The sequence below is a fragment of the Hylobates moloch genome, unplaced genomic scaffold (assembly GCF_009828535.3).
Source record: "Hylobates moloch isolate HMO894 unplaced genomic scaffold, HMol_V3 SCAFFOLD_20, whole genome shotgun sequence".
Taxonomy (NCBI): Eukaryota; Metazoa; Chordata; class Mammalia; order Primates; family Hylobatidae; genus Hylobates; species Hylobates moloch.
In genome coordinates this window covers 29,424,394-29,447,933 of record NW_026652295.1, presented here as the reverse complement: position 1 = coordinate 29,447,933, position 23,540 = coordinate 29,424,394, and the positions used below count along the sequence as shown (strand labels likewise).

The 23,540-nt window shown below is 50.0% G+C and overlaps 2 protein-coding genes across 2 annotated transcripts; one reads left to right on the top strand and one right to left on the bottom strand.

Moving 5' to 3' along the window:
• Window positions 1–696: 696 nt before the first annotated feature.
• MUCL3 (mucin like 3) lies at window positions 697–12,085 on the bottom strand. The gene is given in 4 exon segments (XM_032140984.2): window positions 697–843; window positions 1,315–2,786; window positions 2,789–4,387; window positions 12,004–12,085. Coding segments are annotated over 4 exon segments (3,300 nt in total).
• An 8,819-nt stretch (window positions 12,086–20,904) lies between these two features.
• Window positions 20,905–21,724, top strand: SFTA2 (surfactant associated 2). Its single transcript, XM_032140983.2, has 3 exons — window positions 20,905–21,040; window positions 21,281–21,369; window positions 21,503–21,724. Exons 1-3 carry the CDS (start codon window positions 20,980–20,982, stop codon window positions 21,587–21,589), a joined length of 237 nt encoding a protein of 78 aa, XP_031996874.1. The 5' UTR covers window positions 20,905–20,979; the 3' UTR covers window positions 21,590–21,724.
• Window positions 21,725–23,540: the final 1,816 nt, after the last annotated feature.

The window sequence follows — 23,540 nt, the reverse complement described above, 5'->3', positions numbered from 1 at the left end:
ACTGTAGACGTTTAGGAAAACTAAGGGATTTGGGAGGAAGAGGAAGCAACCATGTGGATGAGAGATATTTATGATTTCTTCTGGACTTTTTTTTCTCCACGGCATGGAGAGAGTGGAGAAGGAAATAAATTCTCTTTTCTTCTTGGATCCGTTTTTTTTGTTTTTTGTTTTTTTCATTTAAAAAAATGGGGGGGCAAGGGTCCTGAGAACTCAGAGATGAGCCTGTTTACACACAAACTCTTAAGTAATAGTGAATGGAAATAACATAATGCTGTCCTGAAACCCAGAGACTCTGCCCTCAGTCCCTCCTTTCCTCATAATCCCCACTCACGAGTCAGTCTGGGGCATTGCCTATAAGGCTCCTGTCCTTCCTTTAGGACTCAGTGCAGTGTTCTGCATTGGGCCCCCACGACATGTCCATCAAACACCTTTTCATTCTCAGACTGTCACCTTCTACAGGGAATGTCTGCTCATATTATTCATTCTTTCTTCTTTGTCCCCTAAACTTACACCCTCCTTGCTTATCACCTCATTCCCCAACCAATTTCAATTAAGAACAGAGGAAGGGTTAATACTGGTAACCATCAGTATTCTTTGCCCTTCCTGTAGTCCAGGAAATAGAAATTGTGAGTCCAGTTCCTCATCCAGGAAAGGGGCAGAGCATGGAAGAGCCAGGGCTGGGCGCCTGCTCCAAGATCACCGTGGGGAAGGGATCTGGCCCGTGCCAAGATTCTGCTGCTCCATCAGGTAGACCGGGTAGGAATTGGGGCCACCCTCATCCTCTGGATCATTGTACTTTGTGTTCTGGGTTAGTGTGTGGCGTGTCCGCATCATATAGGAGACCTGTGATTGGGATGAGAAAGGAGGAATGAGAACAATCTGCGATTTGTTTTCTCCAACACTCACCTCAGGTCTTGATTCTATTCTCAAGATTCCATCCAAACTTTGATGTTTATTCCAGCTCCAGATCCAATACAATGAGACCCAGCTCCATCTCCAGTTCCCCACTCTATCATATTCTCCTTGTCTTTATACCTCCTATTATCATACCCCAGACTCTCCACCCCCCAAACTTTCTCTTTCACACCCTTTCATTCTCAGCCACAGCCTTCTCCCCAATTCCAGCTTTTTGCCTCCTGTGTATTTATTGTCTTTCTCCTTAGTTTTCACCAAAACTCTCCCTCTATTACTGTTCCTCCCACTTCTGCCATGTCTCTTTTCCTAGACTCATTATTCCCTGTAACTCTGACCCCTAATGTGTCCTCAATTCCCTATCCCATAGGTTGATTTCTGTGGGGCACATCTGTCCCTTACCAAGAAGATCAGGCCAAAGAACACCAGGAGGAGAATCACAGCCACCAGGACCACAATAACTATGGCCCATGCAGGGAATGAATCATTCTCCCCTGTCTGTCCAGCGTGGATACCTTTCTGTGAGCCATCTTTATTGAGGTATGGATGGCTCTTGTTGCCTGAGGCTTCTGATGTGATAGAACTCAGCTTCATTCTAGATGTAAAGAGGGTGAAAGAACCAATGGGCACCTGATGAGTAACCTCAGTTTTATTTAGATGAGAAGAGGTAGTAGTGAGAGATTTGTCTCCTGTGACCTTGACTGAAGGTTTTATAGTCTTTGTGACTGCTGCTGTTTTTTCCGGGTTTTCTGTGGACTTCACTGGGGCTTTTATGGTCTCAGTGATCAGTGTGGTGTTCCCTGGGTTTTCTGTAGGCTTTTCTGGGACTGGTGTGTTTTTCCCTTTGGTGCATGTGGTCTTCTCTGAGTATAGCGTAGGCTTTTCTGGGGTTCTTGTGGTTTTCTCTGTGGATGATGTGGTCTTTTCTGGGTGATCTGTGGACTTTTTTGTGACTTCTGTCATCTTCTCATGGGCCAATGTGGTCCTTTCTCCGTGTTCTATAGGCTGTGCTGGGGCTGGTGTGATCACACTGGCTGATGTAGTCCTTTCTCTATGTTCTGTAGACTCTGCTGCAGATGAGGTGATCTTGTCATTGGGTGATGTGGTCCTTTCTCCATGTTCTGTAGGCTCTGCTAGGGATGGTGTGATCTTCTCATTGGCTGACGTAGTTTTTCCTCCATGTTCTGTAGGCCCTTCTGGGGATAGTGTGATCTTCTCATTGGCCAATGTAGTCTTTTCTCCATGTTCTGTAGGCTTTACTGGGGATGGTGTGGTGTTCTCATTGGCCGATGGGGTCATTTCTTCATGTTCTGTAGGCTCTGCTGGAGATGGTATGGTCTTCTCATTGGCTGATGGTGTCCTTTCTCCATGGTCTGTAGGCTCTGCTGGGGATGGTGTGGTCTTCTCATTGGCTGTCCTTTCTCCATGTTCTGTAGACTCTGTTGGGGATGGTGTGGTGTTCTCATTGGCCAGTGGGGTCCTTTCTCCATTTTCTGTAGGCTCTGCTGAGGCTGGTGTGGTGTCCTCATTGACTGTTGTTTGTCCATGTTCTGTAGGCTCTTCTGAGGATGCTGTGGCCTTCTCATTGGCTGTCCTTTCTCCATGTTCTGTAGGCTCTGCTTGGGATGGTGTGGTGATCTCATTGGCCAGTGGGGTCCTTTCTCCATGTTCTGTAGGCTCTGCTAAGGATGGTGTGGTCTTCTCATTGGCAAATGGGGTCCTTTCTCCATTTTCTGTAGGTTCTGCTGGGGATAGTGTGGTCTTCTCATTGGCCAATGGGGTCATTTCTTCATGTTCTGTAGGCTCTGCTGGGGATGGTGTGGTGTTCTCATTGGCTGTCCTTTCTCTATTTTCTGTAGGCTCTGCTGGGAAGTAGGCTCTGCTGGGAATGGTGTGGTCTTCTCATTGGCTGTCCTTTCGCTATTTTCTGTAGGCCCTGCTGGGGATGGTGTGGTGTTCTCATTGGCTGTCGTTTCTCTATTTTCTGTAGGCTCTGCTGGGAATGGTGTGGTGTTCTCATTGGCTGTCCTTTCTCTATTTTCTGTAGGCTCTGCTGGGAATGGTGTGGTCTTCTTATTGGGTGTCCTTTCTCTATTTTCTGTAGGCTCTGCTGGAGATGGTGTGGTGTTCTCATTGGCTGCTCTTTCTCCATGTTCTGTAGGCTCTGCTGGGGATGGTGTGGTGTTCTCATTGGCTGTCCTTTCTCCATTTTCTGTAGGCTCTGCTGGGGATGATGTGGTGTTCTTATTGGCCATTGGGGTCCTTTCTCCATGTTCTGTAGACTCTGCTGAGGATGATGTGGTTTTCTCATTGGCAAATGGGGTCCTTTGTCCATTTTCTGTAGGCTCTGCTGGGGATGGTGTGGTCTTCTCATTGGCTGTCCTTTCTCTATTTTCTGTAGGCTCTGCTGGGGATGGTGTGGTGTTCTCATTGGCCAGTGGGGTCCTTTCTCTGTGTTCTGTAGGCTCTGCTGAGGATGATGTGGTCTTCTCATTTGCAAATGGGGTCCTTTGTCCATTTTCTATAGGCTCTGCTGGGGATGGTGTGGTCTTCTCATTGGCCAATGGGGTCCTTTCTCCATTTTCTGTAGGCTCTGCTGGGGATGGTGTGGTGTTCTCACTGGCTGTCCTTTCTTTATGTTCCGTAGGCTCTGCTGGGGTTGGTGTGTTGTTCTCATTGGCTCTCCTTCCTCCATGTTCTGTAGGCTCTGCTAGAGATTGTGTGATCTCACTGGCTGATATGGTCTCTTGTATGTTTTTTGTAGTTTTTGTCAGGAGCTTGTCTGAGGCAACTGTTTTTCTGGAATCTTCAGTTTTTTCTGACTCTTCTGGGGTTCCTGTGGTCTTGTATGTTGTTTTTGAGGCTGCTGTGATTTTTTCTGGAAAAGATGTGCTTTTTTGCTTGTTCTGTGAATTGCCTGAGTTGTGGAAGGAAGTTGTAGTCTTATGTGAGGTGGTACTTGTATTATCCAAAGTACTCATGGACTTTTCCAAAGGTCTTCCAGTTTTATCTGATTTTCTTGTTACCGTTGATTTGCCTATTGTGGACTTACGACAATTTATTTTGCTCTTGGGTGCTGGCGTTATATGTTGTTTGTCAGTGGATTCTTTATGTGTGGTAGTGGAGTCAGCAGGATCAACAGAGCGCTGGTTCCGGATCATTGGGTCTTTCCCTTGATTGCTGGAGTTTTCTTCAGAAGTGGGAGGAGCCTCATGATTATCTGTAGAGCTTTTGTGGTCTGTAGTTTTGGAGTTTTCTGTAGGCTTGTCAGTTGGCTTAGAATGGCGTGTGGTGTTGCAGTGGCGTTTTTGCTCATGGATTTCTGTAGATTTAGGGAGCTCTGGAGGTGTTTGTCCTGAATGCAGAACAATGTGATCAAAAGGGATACTATAAACAATGCCTGGAGTGAGGGGAAATATGTGATCGGATGCTGAGAGTTCCCCAGTTTTCTGATATTCTTGGAATGTAGTAGCACCTGTGGAGGGAGAGAGGCAAATAAGAAACTTCCCCCATGTTCTTCTCCAACTCCCCCTTCCCACCTCCTTCTCTAGGGGATCTCTTTGTTCCCCCTGATATGACTCCCCAGCCAGTCTGCTCTGAATACTATGATATCTATTCCCCATTCTCACCTCCAGCCCCTAGGCTCAGGCTGTGCCTTCAGCAAGCATGCTACCTCATCCCTTTCCACATCTCCTCAACTCTCCATCTCAAGGCCTTCTGGCTTTAGGGCATCTTTTCTGATCCGTCTAAGCAGATAAAATCCAGCTTCATTTCCGTGCTTGAAAAGGTCTTTATTCATCATTCTGTCCTGTTACCTTCAACTTCACATTACAGTTGTTAGAGTGCCTGACGACCTCCACTCCCTGCCATGCCTATCCAATGATAAGGTTTGAGGGCATGTATGGACTAGCATTTTACTTTGCAGGTGCCCCTTTAGGGTCTGTAACTTATGGAATGGAGTCTTCTTTCTATGGCATAGCTGAGAAGACCAGAAATAAACATTAGACTCTTCACCTTTCCATAACATTCTAACACCATCCCAAATGTAACAGTGTGAAAAATTGAGGTAAGACCTCTGGCAGAACTTCCCTAGGGATTAGCAGGTAGACACAGGTTGTGAGTGAGAGATGTATAAGAAGAATGGAGGATGGGTAGAGGAAGGAGATGGGGAGCTTTCATTTCAGTGATAAAGTTGGATGAGGGGAATGGATGAGATGACCCAACCCTTATGGTCACCCCACTGGGTCCCCCTCTTCACACATTTCAAGCCAACTGGGGATAGATGAAGGGGGCCATCTTGAAAGGAAAAGATATCTGCTTGGGGGTCCTGACAGGAGTAAACGAGGCAACTAGATTGCGGGAGGGACTGACTATGTTTAAGGACAGGGTGTGAGAGAAAACACCCCTATCAGTGGACAGATACACGCCTTAATTCCATGGAAAAACAACCTGATGGAGACACAGGAGATGTCTCTGATACCTAGCCAAAAGAGTGAAGGCCAAGAGATCACCAAAGAGTGAAAAAGTTAGTGTCATTACATAACTGAGGTTTCTGGTCCCTGTTAGCTCAAGGCGGCAACTGGAACCTGGACCTATTCCCAGTCACAAGAAACCACAGTCCACCTGCCTGCTGATGGGCAGAATCGGCCTGGGGAGCTTAGTCCTTGAAAGAAATATGGGCGGGACAAGGAGGGTGTGAAGGTAATAGAGAAGCCCAAGTCTCTGAAAGGAATTGAGAGTGAGGGGAGAGAATGGGGCTGAATGATCAGGCCTGCACTCCACTGTCCCAATCCCATACCTGATCTCCTTGGCAGCAATATCAGTAATAGCTATTGTTTATTGGACACCTTCCCCGGCCCCAGGACATGGCTGGTGGCCTCACAGACATTCTCTTTCTGGATTCTGTTCTGTGGTGATTGATCTCCCAATGCTCCATAAGGCTCTTTAGAAGCGGTCAACTTCCCCTATTTTACATCTGAGAAATTTACATTTCACAGAGGAAAAGTGACCTGTACATAGTCCCACAACAATAGCAACAGGCAACCTTTCTGGAGCTCTACAATGAGACAGGCAGGTTCTACAAGTGAGGGCATACATTAACTTATTTACTTTTCACAAGAAACTGTTGAGGTTGAGAACTATCCTATTCTCCAAACTTTATAGATGAAGAAACAAGGTTCTGAGTGGTTAAGTAATCTTCTCAAGGACACCCAGCAAGTAAGAGGTTGAGACAGAATCTGAACACACATCCTGGGCTCCCGGGCCCAGATCGTTGCTGGTTAAGACCACAGTCCACAGCCAATAGGTCAGCCCAGTCTTTTAAAGAAGGAAAGACACTGACATGTGTGGACTCCCTGAAAGGTGCTGTTCATATATTTGTTTATTTAACCAAATAATTATGAACCTGTGAAGTGAGGATTGTGATCTTACTGTTTTACAGGTGGGGAAAGGAGAGGCAAAGAGGTTAAGTAATTGGCAAAATTAGACTTTTCACTGTGCCCCAGATGTTTTTAAACATGATAAGGGATGAATGACCATCTATTGAGTGAATAAATGAGCTGGCAGCAATGCAAAGGGCAATTTCCACTGGCCTTAAAGAATCAGAGGACAGGTTTGACATCCAGGCTCGGTCCCTCAGTGGTCTTGCATTCTTGCTCAGGTCACTTAAGTGCTCTGAAGCTCCATGTTCTCGACTGTAAATAACCATGATGCTGACTGCACCAGCTTAATGTGAGAATTAAAGGAAGTACAGACCATGGAAGACTCTGGAGCACAGAAGCTGTTTAAATGTTTGTTGAATCCACATTGTAGTCTCTGAAATAATCTCATGCTTTGCCCTGTCCTTCTCCTGGTAGTAAGGGGAGCCTGAGCAGTAGCCCTACCCCCGTGCCTACTCCATCCACCTCTCACCTGCTGTGGCTACCTTCTTGAAAACAGCAGCCTCTGCATTCCTGGGCCACTTTCTCTGCTGTGTTTTAATAACACAGCACTCATCGCTTTCTGATATGTGATAAATACAATTAAATTTCCACAATGGCAAGGTTTTTTGTTTGTTTGTTTGTTTTTTGAGATGGAGTCTCGCTCTGTCGCCAAGGCTGGAATGCAGTGGTGCGATCTGGGCTCACCGCAACCTCCACCTCCCGGGTTCAAGTGATTTTCCTGCTTCAGCCTCCTGAGTAGGTGGGACTACAGGCACGTGCCACAATGCCCAGCTAATATTTTGTATTTTTAGTAGAGATGGGGTTTCACTGTGTTAGCTAGGATATTCTCGATCTCCTGACCTCATGATCTGCCTGCCTCAGCCTCCCAAAGTGCTGGGATTACAGGCATGAGCCATTGCATCCGGCCAGGGTTTTTGTTGTTGTTGTTGTTGTTTTGTTTGTTTGTTTGTTTGTTTTTTGAGATAGAGTCTTACTCTGCACCAGGCTGGAGTGCGGTGGCATGGTCACAGCTCACTGAAGCCCTGACCTCCTGGGCTCAAGCAATCCCCCCGCCTCAGCCTCCCTGTCAGCTGGGACTACAAATGTGAGCCACTATGCCCCGTCCCCACCTTTTTTTTTTTTTTTAATATGCAGGGTCTCACTATGTTGGCCAGGCTGGTCTCAAACTCTGGTCTTCAGTGATCCTCTCGTCCCAGCCTCCTAAAGTATTAGGATTATAGGCGTGAGCCACTGCACCTGGCCTGGCCTGGCCTGGTAGGGATTTTTATTTGTTTTGTTCATTGCTGTCTCCAGCCTAGAACAGTGTCTGGTCCATAGGAGGCATTTTGTAAATATTTGTTGAATAATGAATGAAAGAATAAGACTGATGAAAACTCCTTAGAAGCCTTGCCAACAACATTTCATCATGCACATTAAGTAAAAACCAAATGTATTTGTGACCTCTGCAGGCTGGAAGACCAAAGGGCAACTTCTGCTGTTAAGTAATTGAGCTCTGAGATTAAAAGATGTTGAAAGAAGGCCTCTGGCCCACCAATTCTGGGATGCCAGTTGTCATTAAACCACAGGATCACAGTCCATAACTAGACTCAGATAACTAGATTTTAGAATTTTAGATCTGCATCAAACAGTTGTGGAACCATAGATTGTAAAAAGCTGAGGTAAAGCTCAAGGGATTCCTTGGTCCTGACGCAGCTAAGAGGCAAATCAGTGTAAACCCCCGGGACAAGAGGAGCATCTCTTCCCCAGACAATCTACTTTGGTAGTGACTTATTTCCCTATGAAGTTTTCACCAGGAGATATTCATTCCACGTACAACCATCATAGCCCGAAAAGAACTGTTTTGGTCACTGAAGAATAGGCAGGAGGTGCAGAGAGGAAAATCCAACTTTAGCACAAGACACTGTGGGTGGATGCTCAGCTGGGATAAAAGAATAAGAACAAATCCCACAACATCAAAACGATGCACAATGCCAAAGGTCCCCGCCATCTGCTTCGTTCACTCATTTGAAAGGGAGGACATCGGCTGGGCACAGTGGTTTATACCTGTAATCCCAGCACTTTGGGAGGCCAAGGTGGGCAGATCACCTGAGATCAGGAGTTCGAGACCAGCCTGGCCAACATGGCGAAACCCCATCTCTACTAAAAATATGAAAATTAGCCTGGCATGTTGGCAGGACCCTGTAACCCCAGCTACTCAGGAGGCCGAGGCAGGAGAATCAGTTGAACCTGGGAGGCAGAGGCTGCAGTGAGCCAAGATCATGCCACTGCACTCCAACCTGGGCCACAGAGCGAGACTCTGTCAAAAGAAAGAAAGGAAAAGAAAAGAAAAGAAAAGAAGGGAAGGGAAGGGAGGAAAGAAAGAAAAGAAGGAAGAAAGGAGGGAAGGAAGGAAGGAAGGAAGGAAGGAAGGAAGGAAGGAAGGAATGAAGGAAAGAAGGAAGGAAGGAAGGAAGGAAGGAAGGAAGGAAGGGAGAAAGAGAGAACATCTTGCTAAGCAACTGATGCCTTGGAGTCTCTGTCAGGGCACGCTCTCCCAAAAGAGCATCTCTAGTGTTTCCTGGTATCCTTACCCCCATAAATGGCATGCTCCATTTGCAATAATGTGGGTAAATGCTTGTTAAAATACCTATACAGTATGAGTTCAATAAGTGGCTTAAAACACAGACATAGAAAAAGAAAAGCTGATGGGCACAGTTGCTCACACCTATAATCCCAGCACTTAGGGAGGCTGAGGCAGGAGGATCACCAGTTTGAGACCAGTCTGGGCAACATACAGAGAACTGTCTCTACAAAAAAAAAAAAAAAAAAAAAAAAAAAGGAAAGCTAAAGGGAGATATAATCAAATGATTGCCTGGGGACTGGGGAGTATACAGAGAGATTTTATTTTTCTTTCAAATTTTTTCTATTTTCCATTTTCTACAATGAGCATACATTATTTGTGTTATAGAAATTAAATCAAATAACATTTGTTATAGGAAAATGTTCTTGTTAGATTCTTCCAAGGACCCCAGCCCCAATTCCCATCTCCTGCCTCACCTGTGCTCCCTCAGATGATTTCATCTGGACTACACCTGTGCTCCCTCTGCTGATTTAATCTAGACCGCACCTGTGCCTCCCTGTGGTGATTTAATCTAGACTGCACCTGTGCCTCCCTGTGATGATTTAATCTAGACTGCACCTGTGCCTCCCTCTGATTTAATCTAGACTGCACCTGTGCCTCCCTGTGATGATTTAATCTGGACCGCACCTGTGCCACCTCAGATGATTTAATCTAGACTGCACCTGTGCCTCCCTCTGATGACTTAATCTGGACTGCACCTGTGCCTCCCTGTGATGATTTAATCTGGACTGCACCTGTGCTGCCCTCGGATGATTTAATCTAGACTGTACATGTGGTTCTGTGACTGCATGATGCAGACTCCTGGGTTCCAGGATCTAATTATCTGTCTAGATGTTGACTGGTCCTGTGGACAAATATCAGGGCCCCCTCACCAGAATGGTAGACTAAAGGGCTTCATCCATCCCAGTTGTCCCTCTTCGCTTCCTGCCCTGGCCTCTCTCTCTGCTGGGCACAGCCATGCACTAGCTCTGATTCACACTCCAGTTCCACCTGACCTCATCACAACCCGAGCCCAGCCTCAAGCCCTCCCCACCTGTAACCCACTCACTCTTGTCTTCAAAATCTGCAGAATGGGAGCAGCCAGCTCCCGTTGTCCTCTCCAGCCCTCCCTCCATGCCGCCCAGCCACGCCTATCTCCTCTCCAAGACCACACCCACATGGCCCCATCAGAATCTCAGGAATTCAGATCTCCACCCTGAAGCAAATCTCAGAGCGACTGTGTATGGAATGGATTCCCTTCCGCCCCCTGCAGGTTCCTCTTCCTTAAGCTGCAAGATGGAAGGAGGAGAGAGCAGCCAGTGGACAATCCACCTGAGAGGAAGGGGAAGGAAAGGCAGGAGAGATGGGGCCCGGAGGTGTTGGGCGGCTCTGGTACCTCTGTCTCCAGACTCTCAAGGTAGGGGAGACAGACATCAAGTCAGGGCACAGACAGGCTGCACTGCTGAGACCTTTCAGAGGCAGCTCAAAGATTCCTCAGTCCCTGCCATTCACCACCCACCTGCCCCTGCCTCCACCCCTGGCCACAACCTGACTGCGCTCAGGGAAGGGGCACTGCCTCTAATATCACCCTGTGGATGGCTCTGTCCTTGGATGACTGTCCAGTGGGTAGACAGTGTCTCTGAATCTGCTGTTCTACATCTGCCTTGTGGAGACCCTCCTCCAAATTGCCCAGGCCCTCCACATCGCCCCTGTGTTCAGCATCTCTGCTCCCCGGGTTCAGTCGCAGTCCGTTTCTTGACTAAGTGAACTAATTTCATAATTTCATCTTATCTTTAGGGTTTGTTTTGTTCATCAAACTTGTCCATAGTCATTTTCTCATCAAAGCTCTGAGATGTTTCCCAACTGTAAGACAGGAACAGAGCCTTTGACGCACACTTTTCTGAGTCACCATGTGGATTCAATGAGTAAACGTGGATGAAGTACCTAGAGCAACACCTGGTGCAGTGTAAATTCTCTGTAGGCATCAAATATTGGTACAGCCGGGCAGCAGCATCCAGCCCATTTTACAGATGGTGTGGAAGGCCAGAGTAGGCAAATGGGTCTGAGTCAGGACTGGAAGCTAGGTCTGCACAAAACAGAGCTCTCAGGAGAGAAGCTCCATCTGTCCCCCCAGGGCTGGGGGCAGTGGAGCTGGAATCCCTGCTTACCTCCCTCTAGCTGTGAGATATGGGACATAATCACTGTGAATCCACTCTCCTCAACTATAAGATGGGATATTATTAGCCACCTTAGGGGATGCTGAGATGAAATGAGATGAGTCTCTGGGCACGGTGGCTCTCACTTGTAATACCAGCACTTTGGGAGGCCGAGGCAGGCGGATCACTTGAGGCCAGGCGTTTGAGACCAGCTTGGCCAACATGGTGAAATCCTGTCTCTACTAAAAATACAAAAAAATGAGCCAGGCGTGGTGGCAGGTGCCTGTAATCCCAGTTACCCAGGAGGCTGAGGCAGAAGAATTGCTTGAACCCGGGAGGCAGAGGCTGCAGTGAGCCAAGATTGCGCCACTGCACTCCAGCCTAGGCGACAGAGCAAGACTCCTTCTCAAAAAAAAAAGAAGAAGAAAGAAGAAAGAAGAAGAAGAAGAAGAAGAAGAAGAAGAAGAAGAAGAAGAAGAAGAAGAAGAAGAAGAAGAAGAAGAAGAAGAAGAAAAGAAGAAGAAGAAGAAAAGAAATCACCATGAGTAGCTATGAATTCCATGCACGGAGCTAGAGTTGGTGCTCAATGAATGCCAGGTGCCTACCCCCACCACCCAGGGCTGCCAGCCTCTACAGTGTCTTTATGCAAACTTGAAGAAACCCCCTCTGGATGGGTGCAGCCCTGTGAGCCATGTTTTAAAGAGCAGAGCACAGGCTGGATTTCATCTCCTACTACATGTCCCTTAGCCAGCAAACTTGAGCAGAGAACACTCTAGACAACTGTCTGTAGCAGCCCGGTGCGCGCTCCCTTCATTCATTTCTATTTGTTGTCCAACCCTATGAACACTAAGAAACAAGCTGTTTCTGTCTTCTGTACCCCCTGTGGGCATCTTACCTGCCTCCCAAGAAGCTAGAAGGAAGAGGAGGCAGCACTGGAGGCCAAAGGTGGAGCAGAGGCTGTGGACCGGCTGGGCCATGTCAGAGCTGGGTGGCTGCTTGGGGACCATGGGCTGCAGACCCCTCACCTTATATGGAGCCAATCTTGACGTCATGGGGGCTGGGGCTCCTCAGGACTAAGTCTTAAACAAATGGAGCCACCCCAACCCACAGGGGAGCCCTGATAAGAGGAGACCGCAGCTGCTGCGTCATGGAGCCAGGCACCTGGGTGCCTGCCAAGGGGTGGGATTTGGGGGCAGGGCAGAGGAACCAGAAAGGAGCAGGCACCGGAGCCAGCCCCAGTGGAGGGAAGCTAGGGTGGCACCTCCAGGGCTCTGGGGAAGTGGGGAGCGGATGGCCTGGTTCTAGAAGGACTGAGCTCTGGCTGGGAGCAGGACGGGGTGGGGTTCCCATTCTGATCTGTGTCCAGCTTCACGCGCACCCTCCCACCTCTCCCGCATCAGCCCAGCTTCCACACCCCTTATTCACACATGGTCATTCTTGCCACCTTGGGTGGAGCTGTCCGCGAGGATCAGGTGAAAGAGCAAAGGCGAGAGAAAGCCCTCAAATGACCCTCGCTGCAGAGAAAGGTGCTTCGTGATGTTCAGAGGTCATACAACAATATGTGGAGAGTGCAGAGGCAGTGACAGAGACAAGACACAGAACCACAGGGACATATGTCACACCCCTCACCAGGGACACAGACAGGTCAGGCCACCCAGAGGGACTGAGGCCAAGATCTTTGGCCAAGAGATGCTCAGTGTACAGGGGCTTCTGCTTTCGCTCTACCTCTTCCCTCCCACCTCAGCTCCACGGCTGTCTCTTTGCCTCAAAGTCCCCATTCGCTCCTATACAGAAATGCAGACATCTCATTTTTAGGAGCACCCCAGAGCTCCTACTTCCCTTCCTCAGTTCCTGCCTAAAGCAAGCATTAGCTCAGAGACTCACTTGTCTCCCCAGTGACAGTGCCTGGGGCTGGAGTAGGGGAGGACAGACTCTCTGGGTCTCTAGCACAGAGAAGTCACAACCCCTTTCTGCCCGCTGTGGGTCTCCATGGAAAGTAAGCACCTTGGATCCCTGCTGTGTCATCAGAGCCTGGGAGAGTGTCTGGCACACAGTAGGCAATCAATAAATGTTTCCACTCTGCCTGGACAGAGTGGAAGCCAGGGCTGGAGGATGCCTTTCTGAGGGAAGTGGGGGCAGGCAAAGGCCGTAGAGAGGTCCAGGACCTGAGGGCAGGAGGCCAGGCCCTCAGGGCATTTGGGCTCATGAGAGGAGTGGAGAACTGGACACGTGGGTTCCTCTCCTTACTTGGTGTGACTTGTCCCTAAGCCCTGGGCAGGGCTGGAATAGGTGGGAAGAGGAGTGGAGGCCAACTGCTTATTAATGTGATTAATGGGAGATTAATGAGGCTCCATGGAGTCAGGCCAAAGACTGACTACTCAGAACTGGGCAGCCTGCCTCCCAGGCAATATATCCTGCAGGATGGAGAAACTAAGGCAGAGACAGGCTGTCCTCTGCAACTCCATGTGGACACGGGTGACTGACAGTCCCCCTTTTCACTGGTCCCCTTCCCCCCTGCCTTTCCCCAGGGACCCAAGCCTCTAGGATGGTGGTTCTGAACAGGGAGGAGCAATTTTGCCCACACAAAGGAACATTTGGAAATTTCTGGAGACATTTTTGTCACAATTTGGAGGGGGATGCTACTGGCATCTAGGGGGTAGAGGCCAGAGATGCTGTGGGACATCCTGTAATGCCCAGAGCAGTCTCCACAACAAAGAATTATCCAGCCCAGGACACCAATGGTGCTGAAGTGGAGGATCTCTGCTTTAGAATAAGCACTAAGCAGTGTTTGTGAACGAACACCCCCTTCCCTTCTCTCTGAGCTACAACTCCACCCCAAGGACCCTGGTGTCTGGGGTGGAGAAACCTGGAGATAGGTGGAGGCCCAAAACAGTCTCTTACAGTCAGTCTATGTTGCTTTGTCTGAGCTGGAGGCTGAGAGGCCAGTCACGAAACAACCCTGCCAGCTACCAATGTTTGGGCATTTCTATGTACTGAAGAATGTACCAAGCACCTCACCGATGAGTTATCACCTGTCACCCTCACTTTACAGGTGAGGATAAATGAGCCTCGGATCAGGGAATGACTTACCCCGGTAAGTGGCAGACCAGACTTGGCCCTTCCGGGCCTGCATGACACAAAAGCCCATGCACTTGGGCAAACCCACAGCATCTGGGAGACAAGTGGAGGAAGTGCCATTTTATTTAGCAATAACTTGTTCACCACCCTCCCAGAGTGGACCGAGGGGGCACCACAGAGGAGGGTTCTGCACCTGCCCTGAGGGGAGAGAATCGGAGGGCCTTGGGAGCTCAAGAGCCAGCCTGAGGGGGCTCCCTGTGGAGGGAAGTGAGAAGGGAAGCTGTGAGCAGACTGTCCTCAGCTAAAGAGCTTCTCTGATCGTCAGGGAGGAGGGTGGGACTGGGAAGAGAAGGTGAGGGGCAGGGGTTCCAGCTGTCCAGACCTGGGTTCCGTGAGGGCTGGAAGGGGCCTGCAGGCCACTTAGCCCCGGTCCTTCCTTCCACAGATGAGAAAACTGCCCTCGGAGAAGCTGGGCACCTTCCCACAGTCTGCATGGCTGGCAGCAGTACAGAGAGCAGAATCTTGTGACTGACAGTGGACTCCTCCTTACGCTGTGGGTGGAAGAGACCTGGGGGGCCAGTGACCCCAGGAATCTACCTGCAGGAAATGGTCCCGGCTAGGGTGAATGGGATAGGGGAGTCTGGGAATGAGACTATTTGGGAGAGGAAGAAGGAAGGCGAAAGGGTAGGCACTCAGCTGCCCCTGCCCCAGCTTTCATTTGACAGAGTAGCGCTGGCTGGCAGCCTCCCCTTCATGGTGGCAGCTGTAAGGGGTCACAGAGCCACAGCCCCACCCCAGACTCATCTCCCTCCGGAATTGGCAGGCCTGTGAGATGAGGGGAGGGTACGATGGGTTAATCTAGGGACCCGGGAACCTGCTGCTCAGCCCAGCCCTTCCCGTGAACTGCTGCTTCCTCCTGGCAACCCAGGCACTCAGCGTTCCTCTTTGAGCAAAAACAGCAATAATAATGAATAAGGCTGTATATTGAGCACTTACTATAATACATGCCAAGCACCATTAGCGCTCTCTCTGCATAAGCTTATTTGATTCTCCCAACCACCCTTTGAAATGGATGCCATCATTTTCATTTCATCCAGGACTCAATTACCTCATCTGTAAAATGAGAAGTAATATTTCCTATATCACTGGCTTGCTGTGAACTAAAATATGTACAGCAGCTAGCACATAATCAGTGCGATGTGATATTATTATTATTTAAGTATTATTATTAATGAAGAATCCGGAGCACAGAGAGGTTAAGTAACTTGCACAAGGATTCAAGCCCAGGTGAATGTGGCTCCACAGAACTGGTCCTTCATTGCCAAGAGCTGAGTTGAGTGCTTCCACGTGCCAGTCAGCCTCCAGCACTCCCCCGCCTCTTTCAGTGGCCCCAACACACCGTCCCTGCCAGACTGGTGTTTTTCTCGGCCACTGAGACAAGGGGTCTCTTTCCGCCCCCCTGCAACAAGCCCTCCAAGCTGTCATTCCCCTCCCCAAAGCCCTGTTCTCCTCTGAATCCTGGGGCACCAGGTCCCAGCCCCACTGGCACAGGGATCCCACACATTGAACCACAGCATTGCTCACCTTCTTGATACCGTACATTAGGCTGATAATTGCTGCCAACAAGGTGAGAGTGATCAACACAATGGCCCAGTCCGAGACAGAGTCCTTCTGGGGCTTTGGACCTGGGGCACAAAGACAGGGCCAGTGACTGAGGTAAGTGGTGCCTCCAGCCCCCCAGACCCCCACTGCCCTCTGACTTTCCATCTTTCTTTCTGTGACTGATGTCTCTGACTCTGAGACCTCATCTCTCTGGTGTTTTCTCCTATCACCTTGGGAGCAGAATCTCAGCGGGGCTGGGGGTGGGGGTTTAAAGGGCTTCAATCCAAGTCTCAATTGCCTCTTCCCTGTGGACACATCTGTCAGTCCCAGACTCATCACTGAGGTCCGCACCTCACTGTCTTTCTCAGGCCCTATTTTCTGCATCCCTGGGTCTGTGATGCCTCTGCACTGGGAGGGTCCTCAGTAGGCACTCTCCTTCCTCCAAGCCCCAGTTCTCCCCACCACTCCACCCTGATTCTTGTCCTTAAGGGGAACCAGAGCCTGATCTGTCTTCCTTCCATTCGTTTCCTGCCATCAGACTTCCTGCGTGGTATTCCCTAAGCTCCCCTTCTAGGAATGAAAGGGAGGGGAGGAGGAAGATGGAAGAAGGAGGGGTGATCTCTGGAAGGAATGCCTCTCGCCCAGGACAGAGAGATTAGATCATGAGGAAGAAAGATTAAAATCTTTCAAGAAAGCAGCCAGGTAACAGACATCTGGCAGTTGGTCTGACCAGAGGCCACCAAAACCCCTTTGAGCTACAGACACATCCTCAGACAGGTTTAAAACACAGTTGAAAGCAGGTGCTAATGACTATCCCTGAACTCCTCCCAAGGAGCCAGGGGTGGCTGCAGGGGAATGAGAGAGAATAGGTCCACCAACCTTTTACTGTAAGTGACCCAACGCCTAGAAGAGTGCCTTAACTGGCCAGGATGCTGAGCCCAGGGGATGTGGTGGCCACCCAGCCATGGTGGCAGTGGAACCCCGAAGACAGCAACACTCAGCGCTGAAGTCCCAGGCACAGGTGGAGCAGTTCCGGTAGCACTGGAGGAGGCAGGTCCTAAGAGGGCAGAGGGAAAAAACAGAAGGGATTCAAGCAAGAGCAAAGCAGAAGTCACATCAAATGCACCCACAGGCAAGACCCTAGCAAGTTTTTGGAATAAATTGATGAACTGATGTTATGAAAATCAAGACTGAGAATAACCAAGACAGTCTCTTAAAAAAAAAAAAAAGGGAGAACTTACACTATCAGATCTCAAGACTTGCTACAAAGCTGTAGTCCTTAAGCACTGTGGCCCTGGAGTAAGAACTGACTGATAGGCCGGGTGCAGTGGCTCACACCTGTAATCCCAGCACTTTGGGAGGCCGAGACAGGCGGATCACCTGACGTCAGGAGTTCGACACCAGCCTGGCCAACATGGTAAAATCCCGTCTCTACTAAAAATACAAAAAAATTAGCTGGGTGTGTTGGCAGGCGCCTGTAATCCCAGCTACTCAGGAGGCTGAGGCAAGAGAATTGCTTGAACCCAGGAGGTGGAGGTTTCAGTGAGCCGAGCTCGCCCCCCCCCACCCCACCCCGGCAAGGAAAAAAAAAAAAAATTCCATCTCAAAAAAAAAAAAAAAAAAAACTGACCGACAAACCCACACAAATACAGTCACTTGACTTTCAGGATAGATGCTCACCGTTCAATGGTGGGGACAGGGGAGGGTCCTTGGAAATAATGGTTCTGGATATTCATAAGAAGAAAAAATGAATCTTGACTTCCACCTCGCTCCATATACATAAATTAATTTGAGATGGATAATAGACTTACATTTGAAAGCTAAAATATTAATGTTTCTGGAAGAATGCAGAGGAGAATATTTTCACGACCTTGAAGTAGCCAAAAGAGTCTTAGGATACAACAGGCACTAATCATGACAGAAAAAGGTGATGAATTGGAAAACAGAAAGAGAAGCCCTTGTATAGCCACAAAGGCAAGGGAGCCGCTTGCAGTGAGGTTCTGGGAAACTGCCAGGCTTGCAGGAAGCCCCACCACAGAGCTACAGACCGAGCGGAAGGGTTCTCCAGAGATGGGCTGAGCAACAGAAATATCACCTGCCGATGTGGAGACTGTTCCTGAAGTGCTCCCAGAAACAGCTGGAGCTAAAGACTGAGGACTGCTGGGAAAACTCCCAGAGGTTGAAGAAACTGTTGAGACACTCCCAGAGGCGGTGGGGAGACGTCTAGAGATAGTGGGGACAGTTGCAGAGATAGTGGGGAGACCTCCAGAGACAGAGGGGAGACTTCCAGAGACAGTAGGGAAACTTTTGGAAATAGCGGGGACAGTTGCAGAAACAGTGGGGAAACCTCCAGAGATAGTGGGAAGACTTCCAGAAACAGTGGGAGACTTCCAGAAACCGGGGAGAGCTCCAGAGACAGAGGGGAGACTTCCAGAGACAGTGGGGGAAACTTCCAGACAGAGGGGAGGCCTGGGGTTACTGTGTCAGAAGTCCCCAGTAGGGTCAGCTGAACTGTTGGAAAAAAAAGAAAAGCCATAGAATGGGGTTAGAAGAGTTGGCCATCCCGCTGCATCCCAAGTTCATGTCCTCCCTCAAGACCCCGTGTCTGGGCCTGAGTGCTCACTGGGTCCAGTCAAGGCCTGCAGGCCCAGGAGCAGCACCAGCACCGTGTCCGTGGCACCAGTTGAAGCGTGTTGGCCAGGCCCATCTCCCAGGCTCTTTAAAGGCTCTGGGGCCTATTACCAGTCCCGGGAGAACCAGGTGTGCCAGGGCCTCCACCAACACCAGAATCTCCATCCCCGGGGAGAGGTCACCAAGCTGTCCCAGGGGATTAACCTGTCCCAGCCTGATCCCAGGAAGCACTGGGTGAGGGGGAGAGTGAATAAGAGCCTGTGGGCTCCCCCACCTGGCCCTTGGGCTCTTCCCGGACTAGGGTCCTGTCCCCCAGGTCTGAGTCAATCCACAGCCCAGACCCTCCTTTAAAAGGGGAGACACAAATATCCTATCCCAAGGTCATCCTCTTGTTCCTAGAAGTACAACTGTTGGAAGTCAGGATGTATGAGTCCCTCAGGGAAGCAGGATTTGGAAGCTGGGGTTGTAGGGGGACCATGAGGGTCTAGGACTGCATCTGACCTTCTGGAAACCTAAGGGTGGGCTGGGAAGGTCAATACCTAAGCCATCTCTCACCCTAGATGGCTGCAGCTTACAGAGCTTTCCGTTCCTTTGACAGGGAAGGGGAAAGGGGAGATTAGGGGCACCAAGGATGACACATGTCATGTTTGGGGACAGTGTGATATAGAAGGTCAGAACCCAGCTCTGGAGCCAGACAGCCCTGAGTCCTCGGAAGCTCAGCACCAGGGCTGAGTCCACTGCACTGGAATCCACCACTGCTGAGCTGTGCATTCTCTGGCAAGTCACAAGGCCTAAGTCTTAATTTCACCTCTAAAATCGGGGTAATCTAGTACCTACTTCACAGGTGCTTATGAGCTATAAAGGAATACTCAATGATGAGCCTAGCACATGGCTGCAGAAAGTGTTGGGGAGGCCAGGTGTGGTGGCTCACGCCTGTGATTCCAGCACTCTGGGAGGCCGAGGTGGGTGGATCACCTGAGGTCAGGAGTTGGAGACCAGCCTGGCCAACATGGTGAAACCTCATCTCTACTAAAAATACAAAAATTAGCCAGGTGTGGTGGTGGATGCCTGTAATCCCAGCTACTCAGGAGGTTGAGCCAGGAGAAGATCACACCACTGCACTCCAGCCTGGGTGACAGGGATGAGACCCTGTCAAAAAAAAAAAAAGGAAGGAAAGGAGGGAGGGAGGGAGGGAGGGAGGGAGGGAGGGAGGGAGGGAGGGAGGGCTCCTACTCTTCTCCGAGGAAGATCTCTCTACGTTCCCAAATTCTACCTCCTGCTTGTTCCTCCTGTGCCTGCTGCTCTTCTCCTCCATGCTTTCTTCCCACTGTGGTCTTCTTGTTGTCCTGTGCAAGTCTGGGAGTCATTGGTTGCCCCACTTTACACTTACAGTGCAGACCAGGCCTCTATCTCTGTTTCCCCATCTTGCTTTTGCTCTCCCCGCCTCTGCCCAGTGCTCTCTCTGCCTCTGTCCCTCTGTGCTCAGTCCTGCTGGCTTTGGGGAAGGTGGAGAGGCTGCATAGGGAAGTGGCAGATAGGAAGATGCTGGCCTGTGCCCTTGTGTGTTCAAGCGAGTTTCCATGGCTGCTGTGTCCCTGTGTCTGGCTGGAGGGATGGGTTCTAATCTCTTTGCTACTTGTTGGCTGGGTGACCTTAGCAGGTCACTTACCCTCTCTGTGCCTTACTTTCCTAGTTTCTAAAGAGGGTCAGTAACTCCCTCTGCACATCTGTCCTGTGCTTGCCTGTCCCAGCGCTTGCCTGTAGGCATCTCGGCCGGGAGTAGGTGGATGTCCCCTTTTCATGGGTGCGCAAGGCAGGGGTGAGAGGATGTCTGAGGTAACTCGTGTCTCCACCTGACAATCTAGGAGGCATTAGAGCAAGTAAAACAGAATGTTCAGCAATGGAAGTTCCCAAGACCAGATTTTTCATCTAGAAAGCCACCAAGGCTGGGGGAGCAGTGTTCACAGTCCATTATAGACCCAACTCCTTGTTCTACTCCTTCTCCTCTTTTCACTACTGCACTTGACTAGTCTTTAAAAAAAATAAAATCCTGAGGGAGCAGGACACGTGGGTTCTGGAAGAAACTTGGCTTAATCCACCCCTCCCTTTTGGGCCCACATTCCTGAGCCCTTCGGTGTCAAGAATGATGAAAATTAACTGCAGTTAATAATTAATCTCTAAAGATCCTTGGGAGGCCCAGGCCTGGGTGGGGGCCCAGACACCTGCAGGAGGGACACCTCCCTGGTCCCTGCTTCCCTCTCCATTTCCCTGTCTGTAGGACCAGCACTCACTCCCTCAAACCTGGAGACACAAGGGAGGGGTGGGACACAGAGTGGAAGAGAGGGGACCTCCTTCTATTTTCCCCAAGAGCACAGTGAATGGTCCTCTCCTGGGTCCTCTCTTACTGGGAGAACTGGAAAATCCAGTTGACCAGATTCCCCCTCCCATTTCCCCTCAAACACTTATGCTAAGGCTTGAGTGGGGTGTAGAAAGCAGGCCTGGTAAGGAGAGGCCACTGGAACTTCAGTGTCCCCTCCATCCCAGGAGCGCGGTGGCCACTATGGGGTCTGGGCTGCCCCTTGTCCTCCTCTTGACCCTCCTTGGCAGCTCACATGGAACAGGTGAGGGCTAGAGGGCAGGACTCCTGGGTCCCTGTTGCAAGAAGAGGCCAGAGAAAGGGAGTGGGACTCCATGGTCCCTGAGAGAGACAGAGACACCCCAGTCCTGAGCTTCCAAGAGGCTCTGGAGGGGCATTGTTGGGGAAGAGGAACTGTGCCGGGGAGCGTGGGCAGGAAGGTGCTGTGTCTCCGGAGGAATCAGCCCTGACTGCTGGGTCCTAAGCTGTACTTCTGGATCCGCAGGGCCAGGTATGACTTTGCAACTGAAGCTGAAGGAGTCTTTTCTGACAAATTCCTCCTATGAGTCCAGCTTCCTGGAATTGCTTGAAAAGGTAGTTCTTTGGGAGGGGAAAGGATGGGGCTGTGTGTCTGTGAGTCAGTTTTGGCCTCTGCTGGGGTCTGGTTGTCTCCGTGGTGGGAATGGAGAGCTCTCTTACAGCGCGCCCTTTAACCCTTTGTTACCAGCTCTGCCTCCTCCTCCATCTCCCTTCAGGGACCAGCGTCACCCTCCACCATGCAAGATCTCAACACCAGGTTGTCTGCAACACATGACAGCCACTGAAGCCTGTGTCCTTCTTGGCCCGGGCTTTTGGGCCAGGGGTGCAGGGGGCGGGCCCTGACCCTGTCTTTCAGCAGGCCCCCACCCTCCTGAGTGGCAATAAATAAAATTCAGTATGCTGAATTCAATAACTTGCTTGATTCTGTGGGTCCCTGAGCACAGAGCTGGCAGGAAGAGGGGGTTGGATGCTCAAGTCTCTGACTGTCCCCCTGCTGAGCAGAGGTTTCCAGGGATGGACACTCTCTCCCTCAACGCCAGTGTCAGAGGCCTAGAAGGCATCTGGGGAGTTGTTTGGGGACACTCACACACCACACACATATACGCATGCACAGGAACACACACCGAATTGAGATCTTCAGAACACCTGGGAATAAAGAGAAGCAACATTTATTGAAGTCCTGCTTTTCTCCTGCGTCCCTATTTTGATGCTTGCAGCAGTCTTGAATGTGGCATACTAGGTATCATTATCCTATTTTACAGATAAAGAAATTGAAGCTCAGAGAGGGCAAGTCACTCACCTGAGATCTAATAGCAGTGGAGAAGTCAGGCACCAGACAGAGGTCTTGGTTTAAGCAAGATTTTTATTTCATTTCCCTTTGCTTAAGCATTAGGGCCAGGGGCTCAAAAACCAAAGAAAGAGACATAGGCAGAACACCCCCAGGACATGGTTCCCCTGACCCCATGGATCCACACAGGTAATCAGGGTGGGAGGTGGGTGGGCACTCAGGTGAGAGATGAGGGGTTCAGCTTGTGAGAGGATGCCCAGCCAGGCACAAGTGCTGGGGAGGGGAGGCCAGGCGCAAGCTGAGCCTGTGCTGGCTAACCACATGAGTATGAGGTAACACCAGCCCACACGTGAATTCCTCGGCATGTTTCTTATCCTCTTGGAGCCTCCAATTCTTCACTCGCAAAATGGGGACAATGATGGTACCTGTTGTAGTGTGACAGGTCCCCTACCAGGTTACTTAAGGGTGTATGCCGCTGCCTGAATCCTGAAGGCAGGTGGCGAGCCAAGGTCATGGAGCCTGGCCGAGGAGCAGGTGTCCCTGAGAACCCAAACATCCTGGAGAGTATCTGGGAACCCACCAAGGAAGAGTCCATTCGCACACACACAGTAGGCAAAGAGCCAGAAGATTAGCTTGAAAGCAGCTTTAGCATGGGAGGCAGCACGGATCTCTAAAGCTGTCCTGCTGCCATCCAGGAGTGCCTTGTATGTAAGTCCTAAAAAACTCATCTACTCACCAAGCTGGACTTGTCTGAGTCACTTTTTGGCCTCTCAGCTCCCTCCCAGTTTGGGGGAAGGTGTTTTGTTTCGTTTTGTTTTGTTTTTACACAATTCTAAGTTTTTCTCATTATTCCTGCACCATCAGATTGTTGTGAGGATCGCACAGGTAAGCTACTTAGGGACATATCGCAGCCTGTCTTATAGGTCGTTGGCAGGATGGTAGGGATTGCTGTTAGGATGGAAACCTGGTCCCAACACATAAGTCCTAGTCCCCTGGGTTCAGGGTCCTCCTTATCCTGATTTCTGAGGCAGGAACTCCCGACCACCTTCTCAAGATTATGTTGGCCAGGCACGGTGGCTCACACCTGTAATCCCAGCACTTTGGGAGGCCAAGGCACGTGGATCACCTGAGGTCAGGAGTTCAAGACCAGCCTGGCCAACATGGTGAAACACCGTCTCTACTAAAAACACAAAATTAGCTGGGCATGGTGGTATGCACCTGTAGTCCCAGCTACTCGGGGGAGCTGAGGCAGAATTGCTTGAACCTGGGAGGCAGAGGTTGTAGTGAGCCGAGACCACGTACTCCAGCCTGGGATACAGAGCAAGACTCTGTCTCAAAAAAAAAAAAAAAAAATGTGATTTCTCACCAGCTCTCAAAACACAAACTTGCAGCTCAGACTTGAGCAGTGGGGGGTACTGATAGGATAGCTCTCTGTCCT

Coding starts and splice junctions, on each gene's coding strand:
- SFTA2 (XM_032140983.2), top strand. CDS start 20,980: ATGGGGTCTGGGCTGCCCCTTGTCCTCCTCTTGACCCTCCTTGGCAGC. Junction 21,041..21,280: donor TGGCAGCTCACATGGAACAG/GTGAGGGCTAGA, acceptor CTGGATCCGCAG/GGCCAGGTATGACTTTGCAA. Junction 21,370..21,502: donor TCCTGGAATTGCTTGAAAAG/GTAGTTCTTTGG, acceptor CTTTGTTACCAG/CTCTGCCTCCTCCTCCATCT.